Here is a 20,416-nt window from a genome sequence, read left to right on the forward strand (position 1 = left end):
TTGGGGCAGCAAACGGTGCTCACATCTGCTGCTGGTGCCGGCCCAAATTGCTCTGCGCCATCAGTGGGCAGGAGTGGGGCTTCTGGTGGACAGGGCCGTGACAGGAGGGGCCAGATGAATGCGGAGGATGGGCTGAGACCTGCCACTGTGCCCACTGCAGCTGCGCGGCCCACAGTTCCTTTCAAGGTACACAAATACGTGCACTGAGCCCCTAGTATAATTATCGTGGTTATGCAAGGATGGCTTGGTATTTTGAAATTATTAATATAGTCAGTAGTCAAAATTTACATGATTACATTAGTATGACATTTCATAAGATATAACACTCGTAAAAACCTAAACTGGAAGATGATTCCTTAACATGATGAAGAAAGTCCATCTTAAACCAATAGCAGACATTTTCTAGATACATTTTAACTTAAAAAGTATACCTAATATTAGCCTTCATTACTTAATGTGAAAATTCTTGTGGATCAAAAAATTAAGGCACATACTTTTGAAAAGGAAGGGAAATTTGCTAACTATATTTGTGTAGCAACATGGTAGTGTTACATTTATCTGAACCTGCTTTTCCTGTCAGTAAAGCGTTAAAGTGTTTGTGTATTTTATATTTTAGATAAGGGTAGTATATATGTGAGATTCAATTTATAAAAGAATAATAGCAAAGGCTCTAGATGTCAAATGCAGATTTTTATTCATGGTAATTAAGTGCTATAAAGTTGCTGCAAATTCTGAGTTAACCCGTGTTCCTAGGGGAAATAAAGGGTTAGGTTCCTATGAGCATACAGCAGTGGTTCTCAACCTTGGTTGCACATTAGAATCACCTGGGAATCTTTAAAATACTGATTTCTGGGCCTCATCCTCCGGAAATTCTGTTTGTTATGGGGTGAGGCCACAACATAAGTAACAAAGAAACAATTTCTGGAGGATGATTCCCAGGTGATTCTAATGTGCAGCCAAGGTTGAGAACCACTGGCCTACAGTAATATTTTCATCAACTGGATTAATATATAACCTTGTTTTATATGTGTGTTTCTGTTTAAAGACACTAATATATATTGTTTACATTGAATTCACAACCAATCCTATATAATAAAAGCCTAATATGCAAATTGACCAAACGACGGAACAACCGGTTACTATGACGCACATTGACCACCAGGGAGTAGACAACACAGGAGCTGCCCACAGGCCCAGGCCAACCAAGGCGGGTGCTGGTGGGGCACCCCCCTTCCCCAATTGCCCCACTAGTTGCACAAAGATAAGCCCTGATTGATGGCCAGGCCCGGGGACCCTACCCATGAATGAGTTTCATGCATCGGGCCTCTAGTAGCACTATAACTCAAGCCTGAATGAAGCTGTTTTGCACAGGTATTTTCTCCAAAAGGCACATGACAGCCTTGGGCATGCTTAAGCACTATGCTTATGGGCCATTTTAAACAAAATCACAAAAATATGAAAAAGGTGGCACTGCCTGGCTGGTGTGGCTTGGTTGGAGTGTCTTCCCATGGACCAGAAGGTAAAAGGTTCGATTCCCAGTCAGGGCACATACCTAGGTCATGGGTCCAACCCCCTGTTGGGACACATACAGGAGGCAACTGATGTATCTCATATCAATGTTTCTTTTCCTCTCAAAATCAATTTTTAAAAAAAAGTGGCGAGAGAGAAACCAAGATGGCGGTATAGGTAAACACCAGAAATTGCTGCCTTGCACAACCACTTCAAAAATACAACTAAAAGACAAAACGGACATCATCCAGAATCACAGGAAGGCTGGCTGAGTGGAAACTCTACAACTAGAAGGAAAGAGAAAAGCACACTGAGACTCAGAGGAGGTGTGGGGAAGTAAAGTGCAGAGGTATGGAGACGCATGCGGAAAGGGCTGGCAACTGAGGACTCGGCGCACGTGGAAAGGGCTGGAAACAGGACACGGTTGTCTTTTTCAATTGGGAGGGAGTCTCAAGCTCCTGACTGCTCTGAACTCCAGTTCCCGGCGAGTCTCTGGGGACCCAGACTCATACAGGAGAAACTGGACTGTCTGGCATCGGTCGGAACTTGAGGGCGGCTTTCTCTCAGAGGTACTTGCAGCAATTACCAGGACACTGAGAAGCCGGGCCTCTTAGGGTAGGGCTGAGGCGCAGCCATAGCTGCTTGCTTCGCCCTGTTGATCCTCAGAGACCCTGCCCCACCCAAGCTGTGTGCAGCAGCTTTTGCATATGAAAGGCCTGGCCCTTTGCAATCTGAAAATTACCTAACTAACTGCAGCTGGGTCAGAGAAACCCAGAACTTCCAAAAGAAGGCCCAAGGCCCCACAGCAGCTTGCATTGCTTCACAGCTGGGCTCCTGCTGGGTAGCCTCAGGCAGAGGCTAAATTAGCACCTCCTTAGAGATCCAAGAGCCAGTGTACCCAGTGGTCAGAGTGGGACCATCCAGATTACAACTCCTCAGACCCATAAGGAACACACTCAGGGGGCAGACTCAGTGAGCACCAAAGCCCCACTGAAGCAAGTCTTGCCCCAGAAGGGTGTCTCCAGCACAGAAGTTCTTCCACTGCAGACACAGCTGATTCTCACAGCCAATTGGCCTGGAGGTCAATTCCTCCCAGTGATACCTACAACAATCAAGGCTTAATTACAACAAGACTGCACAAAGCCCACAAAGGGGTGCACCAAGAGTGTCTACCTCAGGTAATTGGGGAGGCTGAGCCACTGGGCCCTATAGGACACCTAGCACACAAAGCCACTCTATCAACACAGGGAAGCAGCCAAAATGCGGAGACAAAGAAACAGGTCACAAATGACAGAAATGGAGGAAAGCAAACTACTGGATATAGAGTTCAAAACCACACTTTTAAGGTTTTTCAAGAATTCTCTAGAAACCGCTGATAAACAGTGAGACTCTCAAGAAATCTAGTGAGACCCTCGAGGTTATGAAAAAGGACCAACTAGAAATTAAGCATACACTGACTGAAATAATATTATACAGAGTTCCAACAGCAGACTAGAAGATCACAAGAATCAAGTCAAAGATTTGAAATACGAAGAAGCAAAAAACACCCAACCGGAAAAACAAAAAGAATAAAGAATCCAAAAATATGAAGATAGTGTAAGGAGCCTCTGGGACAACTTCAAATGTACCAACATCCGAATTATGGGGTGCCAGAAGAAGAGAGAGAGCAAGATATTGAAAACCTATTTGTAGAAATAATGACAGAAAACTTCCCCTACCTGGTGAAAGAAATAGACTTACAAGTCTAGGAAGTGCAGAGATTTTTTAGAGAGGAAGGGAGAGGGAGAGAGTTAGAAACATCGATGAGAGAGAAACATCCATCAGCTGCCTCTTGCACGCCCCCTATTGGGGATGTGCCCACAACCCAGGTATATGCCCTTGACCGGAATCGAACCCAGGACCCTTCAGTCTGCAGGCTGACGCTCTATCCGCTGAGCCACACTGGTTAGGGCTGGCCAAAGGGTTTAAAAGCAAGTCTCCTGGGAAAGCTTTCACTTTCAATGAGGCAGGTGTATCTAGCTCCACCCCTCCCCCTTTTCCTTCTCTGAACATAAATGTGATGTTCTGAAGATGCAGCAGCCATCCTTTATCTAGTAGATAACTAGTTATCCTGCTAAGGATAGAGCCTGAGTCTTCAAAGACACTGGTAAACCTCCACACAAGCCCTGACCTAGAGACTACTTGTGATGTGAGATAATTAGCTACCATTATACTTAAGTCACTGCTAGACAGGTTTCTTGTAGCTGGAAGTATTTTTAATAGGTATGCATGGTGTGAGCCCAATATTCTGGAAACAATGAGCAAAACAATTTTAATATTTCTTACTAATGCAATTAATAAATTATATTAGAAAGCAATGGTCATAAATTGCTTTCTAGGGATTACTTTTTGTAGATAAAAACTCACAAAGAGCCCTGGCTGGTTGGCTCAGTTGGTTGGAGCAGTGTCCCATACACTGAAAGGTTGTGGGTTCAATTCCTGGTCAGGGCACATACCTAGGTTTTGGGTTTGATCCCCAGTCAGGGTGAGTATGGGAGGTAACTGATCAATGTTTCTCTCATACTTCACTGTTTTCTCTCTCTTCTCTCCATTCTCCTCTCTCTAAAATCAATAATCATGTCCTCAATTGAGGGTTAAAAAAAGCCAAAAAACAAACTCACAAAGAAACAATTTAAAATATAATTTATTTTAATATCATGATATATATATGCATATATACTATTTTAAAAATAAGCATGTACACTATAATCATTATAAAACATAAGTCAGCCTTAATTTAATATTATCAGAATAAAAGAGCATGTATAGAGTCAGTCTAATATTGTTGCATTTGCCTTTTAAAGTTAGAACCCATAAAATATTTAGCATATATTGTATTTTATCTTATTTCAGTTGTTATGTCATTATCATATAAATACCCTTAGGAATGTGCCAACTTATAACTTACATTCAAATAGCCAAAATCTCTTACCAATAATCTCTGGTAGATTGCAGTACCATTAAATCATGTAAAATGAGTAATCTAAAACATACTAGCCTAAATTAAAACCCTGAGGAATTAAAATATTTTTACACAATAGTTTTGGTTAAGTGCAATTGCATGTTTGTACTACTTTATTTAAGGTCATACTTGGTAAGGCATAGTAAAAATAAAATCTACATAAATTACAATCTAAATCTGCATTTTATTTTTTGCTACATAGTTGTTTTATTTCCCCCCAAAATAGTTTTTGCATGTCATTATGGACCTCTTCACCACCAGCTGGCTTATTTGCTTTATATACAGTAGTTAAGATTTGTGCGCAGTAAGCTGAGCTGCTTTCTATGGTGGTTCAGACAAAACGCACCTGAAAAACTACATGTTAGAGAGTTCATGTCCGTGCTCAACGATGGCCTGCACAAACTGCTTGAAGACTCGATCCATATAAGTGGACTGCCTTGGCCAGATGCCCTCCAGAAAACCAATATGGCCTCCATAAGAAGTAAGGACCAAAGCAACATTCGGATTTTGCTTAGCAGTTTCTATTGGAATAGCTTGGGGAAAAGACAGGGTGGGTAAGAAAGGGAAGGAGAGAGAAAAAATATAATTATTAACAACGTTTGGATAATAAGGAAATAAGGAAAAGTGTATGTCTTTATTATTTCCAATCATTAAAAACAAAACACCATTAAACACATATTTGTAATGAGTATGGCTAATGGAATAAGTTTAATTTATATTAATCATCTATATATGTTTTTATTGATTTTTGAGGGAGAGAGAGAAACATTGGTCAGTTGCCTCCCGCATGCATCCAGACCTGGGATCAAACCCACAAGCTGGGTATGTGCCCTGACCCAGAATTGAACAAGTTCTTTCTGTGCATGGGACAATGCTCAAACAACTGAGCCACACTAGCCAGGGTATATTCTTATAACAGTTCATCTTTACAATTATGTATTGGACCATCATTTTTGAAAGAACCAATTCAAGTGTTTAATCATAACACAAAAGAACAGGCCCAATCTTGTTATGAGAAATTAAAGATATTTCAAGGAATGATGAATAGTTACATTATGCTGCAAGATTCCCACTTAGGTGTTATACCAGGAAAGAAAAACAACTAATCTTATGACCTTTGTGAGAGTTATAAATTCATTATGTATGACTTTGGTTAACTTTACATGAAGTTAGATCCCAAATGGTGGCTGTATCAAGGATTCAAAATTATACCTGTGATCTGTATAGTAAAAAACATATATAGATAGCAAAAAAGAATGAAATAAAATACTACTCCAAGTGGTAACAGTGATTATTTTTGGGTGGTTAAAAACATTGGTGATTATATTTTCTTTACATTCCTTCTCTGAATTTATATTTATAGTCAGGAAAAAGAATAACTTTACTTTGAAAATATAGTTGCTATATGTAAACAATTCAGCAGTAATGAGAGTCTTTTTATATGCTCTACAAAAATCTTCCTGAGTGAAAACTTTAAGGATATGAATTAAAGCTGTTCTTCCCCCCTCCACCCCCATGCTTAGAGTTCAAACAATGAAAATGTTTTGATTTAAGATCTATAATGGATTCCAACCTGGCATGCAAAGTGCTTTGATTCATATATGCTAAATCTTATCTCCCTATTTAAGATAACATGGTTGATGCAATCATTAGACTTTCACATCTTGGGCAGAGTTTAGAGGTAAAGGAGCTAAGTAAAGGTCAGCTCTCACCACCCCACGCCCTTCTAAGGAAGGAAAGGACGCTGACACACTATAACAGCGGTTCTCAACCTGTGGGTGGCGACCCCTTTGGGGGTCTAACGACCCTTTCACAGGGGTCGCCTAAGACCATCGGAAAACACATATATAATTACATATTGTTTTTGTGATTAATCACTATGCTTTAATTATGTTCAATTTGGAACAATGAAATTGGGGGTCACCACAACATGAGGAACTGTATTAAAGGGTCTCGGCATTAGGAAGGTTGAGAACCACTGCACTATAAGGAGAACTGAGCTCCTCCCAAGACAGAGCTTCTGCTGTGTGCCTAAGTTGCCTGTTTAGATGATGCTCTAAATTTGACTCCTCATAATACTCCCTAAATCAAGGACCAGCAAGTCAAGTTCTTGTCTAAAAGGAGGCCTGAACTCACATCCTCAGCCAGCAACACCTAAAAAATGAACTTCTATAATAGGATCAGGTGTGAGAGCTTAAGGGGAGGGACAGGGAAAACGACTGAAACTATTTTTGCTTTTCACCTTTCATTAAGGCTTAGATTTAGAGTGCTTCATTTGCCTGCAATGGAATTATAAGAGCCCCAATTTTACACTCTGAATACACTCAGGAATTTCTAACATTGAAAGTTACAGTCACATCAGAAGAACAAAAGGCTGTCCACATTGAGTCATGTGAAAGATGCTGGCTGCCTTCCCTCTCAGAATGCAGACAATTGCCCACTATTTCAAGTTGCAAGACTAATTTACAGGCTTGAGAAAGAATAGAAAATAATGAGTTTAAACTTAAACCAATTGGGTCAGGTTAAATATTGGGAAATTTTTGTTGGTAGGAGAAGGGTCAGTGAAATATAAAAATAAATAAATACTAGACTTTCTTAATGCAATGGATAGACTAAACAATCATTATGTAATTCAACTGATACTAAAGTTTACAGTTTCAATTTATGATTTGTGGTCAAAGGCCAAAAGTTTCAGTCATCTACTATTACCTGTGATTAATCATGAATCACACAATTAATTGTTATCTCCTAGAGAGATGATAGGTGATTTATTTATTTATTTTTTTTACATACTTTGGTGGATTTTCTGAAAATCTGACAATACATATGTGTCATGTTTGTAGTCAGAATAATTTTTTTAAATGAAGTAGATGGGAGAAAAAATTTTCAAGTACTTAGGGGAAAAAATAGGGAGAAAACATTTTCTAAAAAGCTTCACAACATTTCACTGAAAAAGTCTACTGATTCCTAAGATAGTATGATTACTTATTTGTTGTTGTTAGTCCTCACCAGAAAATATATTTTCCATTGATTTATTTTTATTTTTTTTGTTAATCCTCATCAAAGGCTATTTTTCCATTGATTTTTTTGTTTTTTTTAAGAGTGGAAGGGAGGGGAAGAGACAGAGAGAAACATCCATGTGAGAGAGACACATTGATTGGTTGCCTCCCCTGTGCAACCAGACCAGGACCTTGCAACCCAAGTATGTGCCCTTGACCGAAATCGAACCCTGGACCCTATATCTGTTTCCAAATTCCATATTTCTTGAATTAAGAGAGGAAGTTAATTTGGCATAATTTTCTTTTGTACAGTATCCAGAGAAAAAACAAAGATTATTTCCTTCTAATATAACTGTAGAGTCTGAATGTGCTACACTCATTAAGAGATTCAAGGACATCATGTTTTAAAGTCTCAAGTTCTCGTCCAGGTTAAAAGGGGAGAAATATTCCAAAGCCTTCTGTATAGGAAGGAATCTCAGAAAGGAAAGGCAAGTAATGACTTTTGAAGCAAAGATACTATAATATACACTGTCCAAAGAATAGTATATTTGATAAGAAGGAAAGGTTATAAAAATGAGAACAATTAAAATACTGAGTCTTAATTTGTTCTCACAGTGGACTGTGACAACTTTAAAGTGATCTGATTTATTCATTATTTATTATAAATTTTTATTGATTTCAGAGAGGAAGGGAGAGGGAGAGAAACATCAACGATGAGAGAGAATCACTGATTGGCTGCCTCCTGCATGCCCCTCACTGGGGGTCAAGCCCACAACCTGGGCATGGCCCTTGACCGGAATCGAACCCAGGACTCTTCAGTCCGCAGGCCGATACTCTATCCCCTGAGCCAAGCTGGCTAGAGCTGATCTGATATATTTAGATTAAATTATGAGTATCTTTTTTGTTTACCACAGTGGAAACTATAAGACTGGCATTTTATTTCTTATTATTGTGTGCCTAACAATATTTTAAAACAGTTAACTCATGTCAAAATGTATATAACTATATTAATTTTACCATGACTGGGTGAAAAAACGTCATCCACAGAATTCAGACACAACACTGGAATCCCTACTGACTTCAGTCTACGATTTGGACTGGCATCAGTATAATAATCATCAATTGTTTGGTATCCAAACATGACTGAAGTAAATCGCTTATCAAATTCTCTAATGGATTTAGCCTGTAACACAAAAACATATTGTAATTATTTTGGGGATCAAAAAATAAAATAAAAGTATTACATATAGTTTTTCTCCTACCTTCATGACATGATCCATGTCAATCTGTTTTACAAACATATGCCGGTGCCTGAAACAAAAGAATTTCAAAAGGAAAAAAGTAAGGTCATTCCCATCTCAAACATACCTAAATGATATATAACTAAGCCTAGCACAGGGCACCAAGTTGGTACTCCATGGTAAATATTTACTTAATTAGAGTACACAGATATTTGTCCCAAAGACATTTTTAAAGTACTTTTTTTCTATTTTTAATATGTTTTTATTAATTTTAGAGAGAGAGGAAAGGGGAGGGATATATAGCAAGAAACATCGATCGGCTGCCTCCTGCACACCCCCTACTGGGGACCTAGCCCACAACCTGGGCAGGTGTTCTGACTGGGAATTGAACCAGTGACCTCTTGGTTCATGGGTCCATGCTCAACTGGCCTGGTTAAAGTAGTTTTTTCTTAATTTAGAAAGAATGAACCAGTTCTATAAAATAAATGTAAGGGCTGTTTCATAACAAATTAGACCTACACACTGCTGCTATTAAACCAATTTGGCCAAAAAGGCCTTATTTCAGCCAGAAGCTTTTAATTGGATACATTATCTGAAGATATTATTTTTTAAATGGTTATACTGAAAATTATTACATATTTTTATATACGTACTTATTTTTTAAATGTTGGTCATTTTTGTTGTATAACCATATTTTAATTTGAATCACCTTCTTCACTTTTCTTGCTACTGTCCCTCATTCCAGTGACCAACAGTAATTGATGATTCTTTAGTATTCTTAGCAATATTTTATAATCAACACCCTTACTTTAACAAATAGGTTAAGTTTAATCCAATGCTTAATGTCAACTTTTGGGTAACTATGGTTTTCAATAAGTCATGCACAAATTAACTGAGTTTTATTTAGAGTTTATATTTTAATTTAGCAATTCACCAAAAAATGCATGGTAACAATCATAAAAAAAATAAACAGAAACATATCTATGTTCTTTGCTACCATACTGTTTAACTGTTAGAATATACACAAAAAATAAGTGCAAAGATGGTATTTTGATAATGTTAAGAACTGGGGGGACTGTTGCAAGCATATACTTAAGGAACCTATTATTCAGCACTGAAAACACTTAATATATACGTTACTTACTACCTAGGAGAGAATTAGGTACTAACATTAGTAACAAGTAGAAAATCCAGGGAAATAGTTCATATTGTTACTCAACACACTTGATACTAATGTTTTTAGTCTTTTAGAATAATTTAGAACAGTGACAGAACAATGATCTTCAAATGGGGGCCCATACCATAGGGGTTGTACAAGATAATCCATTGGAGTACAGAAAGAAAACATTAGAACTTATATCTATATTTTCAGTTTATACTTAAAATCTTTTTACTCTTGTATACATTTCTAATATAAAAACTATTTTGTGCAGTAGTGAATGCATGCAATGTAACGTAAATATGCATATATTAACAGTGCTGTGCTTTAAAACTTTTTATTGTTGGGGTATGTAATCCAAAAATTTTGGAGATAGCAGATTATAAAGATGACTCACTTATTAACTGAAGACTGGAGGCAAGTTGTCAAATAATAATTAAAAAGTAGCCAGTTTAGTGGTTTCTCCAATGACTCCGAACAAGCAAAAGTATTCCAACCAACTGAAAAGGTTGCAGCTGCCTTCAAAGGAGTTTTTGTCCCAATTTTGCCCAGGTAATTTAAAAGCAGCATTCTAAAATGAGGAGAAATAGGAAACTCAGTGATGAATTTGTTATTTCTCAAGACATTCCATATCTAACTATGGACTTTATAAACTATGAAGAAAAAGATAAGCCAGTGTTTAAATACTTTATCTTTGAAAAGCATGCAAGTACAGTATATTCATTCTTCCCTTACATTCATACACTTGTTTACCTTGCAGTTGACTGTATTGTGAGTGGGAAAAAGCACACAGTTATTGCTTATATGTGCATCCTTCTATGAAAAAAAACATGAGAAAATTCCATTGTAAAAGTGTTTTTTTTCTTTATTTCATAATGATATTGGGGATTTATTAAAATTTTGCAAATCTCTATGCCCCAGTCTCCAGTTGAATGTTTAATTTAGTATGTCAGAGGTGTTTCAGGCAAACTTTTTCTATAAAAAGCTACATAATAAATGTTTTGGGTTTGGGGGAGCCTATAATCTCTGTTGCAACAACTTAACTCTGTGATTGTAGTTTGAAAGCAGCCGTAGACCATACCTAAATAAATGGACATGAACATGTCCCAATAAAGCATTTTATATGAACATTGAAATTTGAATTTCATATAATTTTCACATGTCATGAAATATTATTCTTGTTTTGATTTTTTTTCAACCATTGAAAAGTAAAATAACCATTCTTAGCTTTTGGACTATACAGATCTGGCCTGCCAGCTGTGGTTTTTCAACACTTGGTATAGAGCAGTGGTTCTCAACCTTGGCTGCACATTAGAATCACCTGGGAATCTTTTTAAAATCCTGATTTCTGGGCCTCATTCTGGAGGCAGCCAAGGTTGAGAACCACTGAAATAGATGAACCTGGTGTTCAATGAATAGAGAAGAAAGCAAGAGATAAGGCTGACAACCCAAGATTCCACGTGGGAATGGAAGAAGGAGTGAAATAAGACAAGCCCAACATCTTATCTGTCCCCACATGTTAGTAGTGCTGAGTCATCACCCTATATGGTTTGGCTAAGTGGATAGAGCATTGGCTTGCAGAATAAAGGGTCCTGGGTTCAATTCCAGTCAAGGGCACATGCCTGGGTTACAGGCTCGATCCCCAGTAGAGGGCATGCAGGAGGCGGCCAATCAATGATTCTCATCACTGATGTTTCTATCTCTCTCTCCCTTTCCCTTCCTCTCTGAAATCAATAAAAAATATATTTTAAAAAAATGAGTAAGAGACCTTCCTGTCCTTGAGGAGTCCACAATCTAATTAGAAAAGAGGATCAGAGTGATTATTTCCATCCAATATGACTAGAACCATGACAGAGATAAGCACAGGATAGCACTGGGCCCCAGGGGAGGGTACCTCACACAGACAGGAAAAGGTAATTAGAAAGACTCTCCTAGAGTACATGCCCTTGACCAGAATCGAACCTGGGACCCTTCAGTCCGCAGGCTCTATCCACTAAGCCAAACCAGTCAGGGCTCGTCTCCTCTCTTCTTTTTCCCTAGTGGTTCTCAACCTTCCTAATGCCTCGACCCTTTAATACAGTTCCTCATGTTGTGGTGACCCCCAATTTCATTGTTACAGATTGAACATAATTAGAGCATAGTGATTAATCACAAAAACAATATGTAATTATATATGTGTTTTCCGATGGTCTTAGGCGACCCCTGTGAAAGGGTCGTTAGACCCACAGGTTGAGAACCGCTGCAAGAAGGAAAGGAGAAAGACAGAGGGTTTTGAATCCATACCAAAAGGAGGGAAAAAGAACTCTACTTGGACACAGAGCAGTCCAAGTAAGACCCCAGAGGCTTGAAATAGGGTACAAGTTGGGGAATTATGATGTGTTCCAACCATAAAGTGAAAGAAAGGATGGAAGGAGATGAGGTTGGAGAAAGGGGTCCCAGGCTGTCCTCACATGGAAGTCATTACAAAGCCTCTCTTTCCCACACTCCCTCCTCACTCTCTTTCTCCCTTTCACCAGGTTCATCTATTTGCTTTAAAATAACCCCTCAATTGAAATTGAAAACAATTCTTTTTGAGGTTGTTTTATCTTTCTTCTAAACAGCCCTGACTGGTTTGGCTCAGTGGATAGAGCATTGGCCTGCGGACTGAAGGGTCCCAGGTTCGATTCCGGAGAAGGGGAAGAGGAGAAGGGAGAGCTTTCAAATGTGGCTGCACACTGGAATCACTTGGGGAGTTTTTAAAACTGTTACAGATATTTGTGTCTCACTCCCAGAGATTCTGAAGAATTGGTCTGGGCGGCCATTCTGGTTGCCTGCACATCCTTGTACCAGAGAGCAAATCTCTAAAGGGCTCCCTAGTCTAGGGTTAGACTTTCTGAGTCGTGGCAGAACACTTGGCCCCTAAAGTAACTAGTTTTCTCCTTCCTGTTATTTATCTTTATCTCCTAGCACATATTTTCCTCCTTTCTTTTTATTCTATCAATTTTCCTGATTCTACCCTAGTTTTCTTGTGGTTAAAGGGACAAAAATGGACTGTACTAATACCAATGTCAGAAATCTTAGTTTAACAATGCCATCTAAGAAAAAGGATGATACCCTAAATTCTGCTTCTCATTATAGTACTTTCTGTTCTTTATTTCTCCAATTGCCTAGGTTCTGAAATTGGAGAAATGGGTAAAAATTATTTTCATTTTTCTAACCCAAATGGCTTGCAGAGTGAATGTGATGAGGTTTCAGATCAGAAATGGAGGTTTCATTTTGGAAAAGGACTCTTTGTAACGACTCTGTGTACAGTGCTGTGGTTCACCAAGCCATTTCAAGGATTAATGCTTACTCTCCTGCAAAGGGTTCATTCTCTGATCCTAGTTTTGGTGGCCGTATTCTTTGGCTGAAGGTCATAGATTTCTGGGAGGCTGGTGTAATGGGCAGATTGGAAGGGGTGGAAGGGAAGCCATGAGGAAGTAGGACCAGGAGTAGCTATGTTCAAGTAGGTGGCTAGGGTACGTTTTGGTTATTTATTACCCAGGAGCAAAATTATGTCAAGATGTTACCCCAAAAAGTGCTGCTTTACTCTCACAGAAAAAGGACTTCATTTTGAGAGAGAGAGAGAGAGAGAGAGAGAGAGAGAGAGAGAGAGAGAAACACCATGGATTCAGAGCTTAAAAGGCATATCAATCCAAATGTTTGAACTTTATCTGGCTCCTGACTCAAACTGTAAAAATCAGCCAACCAACAAACTGACAATTGGAGAAATGTGACACTGACTAAATATTTGATAATATTTAGGAATTACTGTTAGTTTTGTTTACATATAATGGTAGTTTGTTTTTAAAAAAGACTACTTTTAGAGATTCTTACTGAAATATTTATAAATGATGTAGAATTTATTGTAGAATAATCAGAGTTGGGAGGGATGGGGAGTGATACTGATAAACAAGATTATCCTTGAGTTGATAATTGTTGAAGCTGTGTGATTAATATATATGGGGGATCATTATATCTTCTCTTTTATATATATTTGTAAGTTTCTATACATTTCTTTTCTTTCTTTCTTTTTTATTCTCCTATACATTTCTTAAAGCTAGTTTACCAATTCATTGGGAGACTGGAATCTGACTGGGCCTAGGCAGCCTGGGTTCCTTAGTTAGACTCAGTTCTGGTTCAAAGACCCTACTTGACTCCAGGCATCACAGGCTTGGGGATTACCCCAATTTGGGGGTTGGGGGGCAGGGAGCACGGGGCATAAGGATCTTGGTCAGACGCTGTTACACTCCAAAAGAAAAAAAAAACCAAAAACGTGTCACGCTGTAAACACATCCCCAAATGGTAAACTGACTTGCCAATGTGTCCTAGTGCTAGGCAACTAGAAAGGGTGCTTCCTTCGAACAATTTACAAGACATTAATATTCAACCAGCTGCAAAGGCTAATGGTCAAGTTCTGCCTTCAGGCACTGAGGTTTCAATGTGACATGAATAGGCATTTCCCAGGAGCTTCTGAATAGAGAATCTGGGCCTGTTTATGTAAGGTCTGGCCTTAAAAAAGTCAAGAATTTATAAGATTAAGGGAAAAAAGTTCAGCTGGCACCTTGTCCTTTTAGGTTCACATTTTGGGACAAAAGAAACAAAAGTGAAAAACTGCCCATTAAGCACAATTCAGAGATTCTGCTGGGTTTTCTGCTTTGATTCAGATTTCTTCCTTTAGTAGGTCAAGTCAGACCTTCCATGCTAATGTAAGAAATATACTCTTTCCCTCTTCATTTATGTTTATCAGAGTCTAAAAAAGGTGAGGAAAGCCTATTTTTCAGAGTCTATCATTTGTAAAAGCCGTTCACTTTCAAATAAATATGCTCTTAAAATAATCTGTAAATTGAGATGATAGATAAGTCAATAATAAAATTACGACATTTTATATCTCAAGTGTTTCTTGATTTTAAAGAACAGCTTTGGGCAATGGTTTAGGAAATCTAAAATGCCAGATAATAAAAATTTTGGATTTTATTAAGTTCAGTATCACTAGAACAAAAAATACAAACATTACTACTAGAAATGAACCTACCTATAATACACAGCCTAAAAGTTCCAAAGGAAAAAAAGCCCCAAAGTAATTGCAAGCAGTACAAATTATAATAATATTCATATGGTTTAAATGTCAGCTGGAACAAAATTTTACAGTTTCTAGGAGAGCATTCCAGAGTAGGTCATGTGCCCAACAACCAAACCAAACCACACCCGAGGAAAGAGTCTTTGAAGGCCTCTCCAGCTGGAGAGAGCAGTAAGTGTTTATTTCTATGACTGGAGTGCTAAAAATCATGCTACAAGTTCAGCTTCCTGAGTGGTTCAGGAGAACACAGTTGCAGGGCCAGCCAGGAGTACATCAGGGAACCTGATGAGCCTTCATGTTCACAAAACCCCCAGTACCCCAAGGAAGTACTTGTATCCTTTTCACTGCAGAGACCAGTAGTCAAGGAAAATATTAAAATTCACCTGAACGAATTCCTTCATTTACTCAATCATATGGTAAATATGATAAAATTAATAAAACATTTATTTTAACATGTCTATGCAGCTAATGGTCCTCTCTGGAAGAGGCAGTTGGTAAGACCACTTCTCTCAGACATTTTAGAAAGGAAAAACCTTACCCTCCCATTGAAACCCCTGCTGCCAGGAAAGGAGCAGAAGGGTACAGACTGTGTACGTGGTGAATAACTGTCTCCAAATCTTCAGTGTTAGCGCAACAGTAAGTCCTTGGCGTCTGTAAGCAGTGACAGGTAAAGTACAGCATTTAAAATTGTGAGGTTCATGATTTGTATAATGCAGTAATGTAAAAAAGAGCAAGAAGTCATAAATATGGGGAAATAACCTTTGTTTGCACATATTATGAATAATAAAAATTTATAATTTCCTTATTTAGCAATACACATATATGTTATTTAAAGTCAATGCTATTCAAGTTGGCACTAACAAAAAGACTTTGATCAGCGAGGAAGGCTTGATAGAAATGGGCAAGACCTTAAATTATATACCTTATATTAAACAGAAACACAGTTCCCTACTCAGATGTGTCTCTGACTAAACAAGAACAGTCAATTTATGAAGAAAAAGTGGAGGATTACACCTTTGTATAGGAAAAAAACACTTATGCCTGACAAAGTAATTCTTTATTTAAAAACAAACAAACAAAAAAGGCTTTCCAATAATGACATAAAAAATTAAATTTGTAGCTCATTTCTAACTGGAAAACTGTTTTCTCTATCCCGAGTGCTGTCTACCAATGAAGGAGTGTGGTTTTCTGGCACTGCCTTCACTCTAGATAAAGCAATATCCAGTCTGATCTATTAATTAAACATTTGATTTTATAATAAAAGCCCCAGCTGCACTTCAATGAAACAGACATTTAAAATGGTAAAATATGTAAAGCTGATTATGCTTCCATACATAATGTATTTAAACAAATGGTTTTCATGTGAACTTCATCAATGAAGGCTCTGTTTCTAGTTGAAAAGCTTCACAGATGCATTGTTTGAGATGTGTGAGGAAAGGGCAATCCTGTCTGTAGAATATGTGCAAATGTGTGTATGAATAAAGTTTATGTAAAATAAAATTTAATAACAAGGAGAGGAATCTGGTAACATTACTCTAATAAAATACTGAAACCAGTTATCTACATCACCCTGATTACAGTATTACAATAAACCATGATCACAACATGAAGATATATCATCCATTATTTAATCACTAATGAGTAGTCTAAGAAAATTACAATTTTCAACAATCCTTTTAATTAAACCCAAGATTAAGAGACTACCTACTGCCTACTGTCATCTTTTTGAGATCTTCAAATACGAAATTTTCCAAAAGATAAATGTTAACCTGACAGCATTTATAATGGCAAAACCATGAGGGCGATCCTATTATCACATTTATTTTATAAATAGGAAACTGAGTTTAGAGAGGTTAAATAAATCCTGTTACACCTGAACAGCTGACTAAGCTGAGATAATTTAAAAAATACTCTGTGATTAAACGCATTTGAGTGACACAAATTCACTGTAAAATCTAAATAGGACAATATCTACCACCATGCTCATTCACAGTGACTGCAGAATTTGTCACAAGTATTCAGGTGAAAAAAGTCATCCTTACTTGGCATTTTTATTACATGTGAGTCTTTTCACACTGCATAGTTAAAAATTAAAATTATTTTTAATTTTTACATAAGAACAATTTTATTTTCAATGATCATATCTTTTCTGCCTAAATTCACAATGATATAGGAAATCAGATTTACATAGACAAACAATGCATAAATGTCAACCAAAGTTCGCATATAGCTTCACACACACACACACACCTATATTCCTTAATCTGAGTACTAGATTTCTAAATAGAATCTGAGATATCAAGAACCCTAAAGACATTTATTTAAAAAAAAAAAACAAACCCTCTCGTTTTCTAGTTGACAAACAGTCTAGATAGATTGAAATATCAAGCTCATTTTAAAAAATTAATGATAGAAGGGGGTGTTAAAGAACATGTTCTTGCTCTGAAGATTCTATTAGCACTATCTGGCAATCCAAAAACAAGATGGGTCAATCAGTAATCTATAGAGATTTCCAAGAGAGACTGCTGGGCCTGGGCAGTGAGATGGGAGGGAAGAAAAGAAAGGAGGAGTACAGAAAGATGTATGAAAAGGAAGAAGGAGGTGATGGAGTAAGTAGCTCCGATGAATAGAGCAAGCATGTCAAACTCACGGCCCACAATGAATATTTTTGTGGCCCAGCCAATATAACGAACGGTATGTAAGAAATGTTTTAATAAAAATTTCACAACTTAATTTTTACAATATCCTGTTATACATAATTATTAATAACGAACTACAATGTTCACTAATGACTGATTACTATAGTCATGTTGCATTCATTTCCCTTACACGGCTTACACGCAGGCGCACCGTTTCTCTCCACTAATACTAGCAGCAAATATTTTAGCAGCCGATTGCCATGTCATTAGTCTTGGACTGATTTGTTTGGTGTGTGCAACAGGAAATATTTCGCTTTCGGAAAACAAGAAAAATAGGTTTATTTGCATTACACTTATTAATTTGTGCAGTTATTCAGTGTCTGGTAAGTTAATGTTCAAGAAAAAAATATTAATTTTTATTAAAATGTTCTATTATTTTAAGTTAACGATTACTCATTTATTTCAGCCCTGTGTATTCAGCATGTCTCTATCGAAATAAACCTATGTTTCTATGAAAATTGAAGCTTTTGTTTTTTCCCAGTCCACATAAACTTAAACCTTGTTAGCCTCTGAGTTTGACATGCTTGACTTAGAGGATAAGGAAAGATGAAGAAATTCGGAGTGTGTGAAATACTGAGAGTCTGGGGTATGGTTAAGGAGAGAACACTACGTCAGCAGAAATAAAACACTGTATAGCTTTAAAATTTCTCAATTATTTATGAACAAGTCACCAAAATGTACTCTTGTTATGCAAGTTTTAAGTGAGGTACGTGTGCACACGTATGTACACATGCACACACACATACACACGACCACACACAGAGTTAGGGTACAAGAAAAATGGTCTATGAAAAATTAGTAGGATCAGAAACTCTTAGTGGCTGAACTCTTTGTAAATTATCATTCCTAAAGTAAGTGGGAAATATGACAGTTCACAAAATAATCATTAACATTAGGGAGTCTGTGGGCAACTTTCTGGAAAACCAATCTGCAGAGAGCAAGAAAAGGTACCAACTACTCCAAGGACTCCAAGAGTCCTGCAGGAATATCTGAGGATCAGTCTACTGAGACGAGAACTACCTGTCTCCTACAGCTAACAGCCCCCGGGGGACCAAAGTGCAGGCTTCTCATTTCCTAGTGAGCAAGGCTTTTGGCTTTCCCTCAACGCTGCAATGACTAATTGGAAATGAGGACAATATGGTGGTGGAACATTTCTACTTTACTGCTTTGCAGAAGCCATAGTAAACTCTATAAATTCTAAGTATATCACCAACATATTTCAGCAAACCGTTTACTTTTGCATTTCTTCCACTCCTAGGAGAAGTGCTTACTCTAAATTCTATTTCACCTTTTCTAGCTCTTTTGGGTTCATTTCAGTTAGAGTTCCTTCCTGTTTGATCTTTGCTGATTCATCTTTTGTTCTTTTTTATGCCTAAGCTAAGGTCTTACTCTGAGTCTGAGCTACACTGAATCTTTTCTGGAACAAGGTCTAAATAAACACAGGGTTCCTCTGGTCTGAAACAGTAATTGTTCATAATTCTAAGGCAGAAGGAAGAAGGGTTACCAAGGGACCTATCAAAGCTAGTTTTAAAAATCAATAATGTGATACATTAGGGTACAAGAAGTATATATTAAATTATAATTAATTAAGTCCCTTAAATTTCTTTTTTAAAGCAGTTTTTATAAAAGGATATAATTATAATTAAATTTTAGTGATTTTACATTCTTATTCTTTTTTAAATTCGATCACATTAGCCTCTTTGATACAGATTTTTGCTGGGGGCACTAGTTAATCAGAACTCAACCTAGTGCACTGTATAAGAATCAAAGCTACTTTTATCCCTCACTTAGAACTCAGTGAATTCTTAAAAAAAGAAAAGTCTACCTATATAATATCACTTTGCAAGAACTCAAAGTGTCCATGGAGATTTTTCAAAAATCCAATTGCCCTGGCCGGTGTGACAGTTGGTTGGGCGTCGTCCCTTGCACCAGGAGGTTGCAGGTTCAATTTCTGATCAAGGGCATATTCCTGGGTTTCCGCTTGATCTCGGTAGGGGGCGTGCAGGAGGCAAACGACTGATGTTGGGCTCTCACATCGATGTTTCTGTCTCCCTCTCCCTTCCTCTCTCTCTAAAAATCAATCAACTATTCTTTAAAAAAATCCAATGAATGTTTATGGCGAAAAGTTACTGGGTTGCTGTATTCTTTCAAAGTAAATTTCTAATTAACATTAAATGCTGAGGGTAGGTTTTTGAAGCTTCCTCCTTCCTATTTATTTTGTTCTAAGATGGTATCGGATCTCTCCCCTTGACTCTACAAATGGTCCCAAGCAATCTCAGTCATCTGAGTTCCACTTCTGCTTGCACACTGACAATCTGTTTCTTTCTGTAGCCTGTGCATCTCTCCTGAGCGCCAGGCTAGTATATCCAACCGTTTACTAGAAATTTCCACCTAGATAATCTAAAGCACCATAAACATCTAAAACTAAATTTATTTTTATTATATCTAAACCTCCTAAATCCTCCTAAATGTCCTATTTCAGCAAATATCAGTGCCTTTTACCAGTTCACCAAGCTAGAAATGTTAACCTTGACTCCCACATAATCTATCACATGAATATCCCTCATTTTTGTTCTCTCTTCTTCCTACCTCCTACCTCTGCTTTCAAACTCTGGGTAGGTCTATAGTAACTGATTTTTTTACTGGCCTCCCAGCCTCCAGACCCCTACCCCTTCATCTCTCTCTCTTTTTTTTTTCATTGGGAAAAACT

General features: G+C 37.6%; 1 protein-coding gene across 3 annotated transcripts in view; it reads right to left on the minus strand.

Moving 5' to 3' along the window:
- Positions 1-4,174: 4,174 nt before the first annotated feature.
- Positions 4,175-20,416, minus strand: part of ABHD3 (abhydrolase domain containing 3) — a 34,993-nt gene continuing 18,751 nt past the window's right edge. For 2 of the 3 annotated variants that reach the window (XM_023761168.1, XM_006097393.3), the window contains 5 exons: positions 15,546-15,658; positions 10,307-10,480; positions 8,772-8,820; positions 8,527-8,692; positions 4,180-5,043 (listed from right to left, as the gene is read on the minus strand). In XM_023761168.1, the coding sequence (XP_023616936.1) occupies positions 4,865-5,043; positions 8,527-8,692; positions 8,772-8,820; positions 10,307-10,480; positions 15,546-15,658 (681 nt within the window). In that variant the 3' untranslated portion in view covers positions 4,180-4,864. Of the gene's footprint in view, positions 5,044-8,526; positions 8,693-8,771; positions 8,821-10,306; positions 10,481-15,545; positions 15,659-20,416 lie in introns of all 3 variants that reach the window. The other variant, XM_023761167.1, reaches the window with a different exon arrangement.

This window comes from Myotis lucifugus, unplaced genomic scaffold (assembly GCF_000147115.1).
Source record: "Myotis lucifugus unplaced genomic scaffold, Myoluc2.0 scaffold_200, whole genome shotgun sequence".
In the NCBI taxonomy this organism is placed as follows: Eukaryota; Metazoa; Chordata; class Mammalia; order Chiroptera; family Vespertilionidae; genus Myotis; species Myotis lucifugus.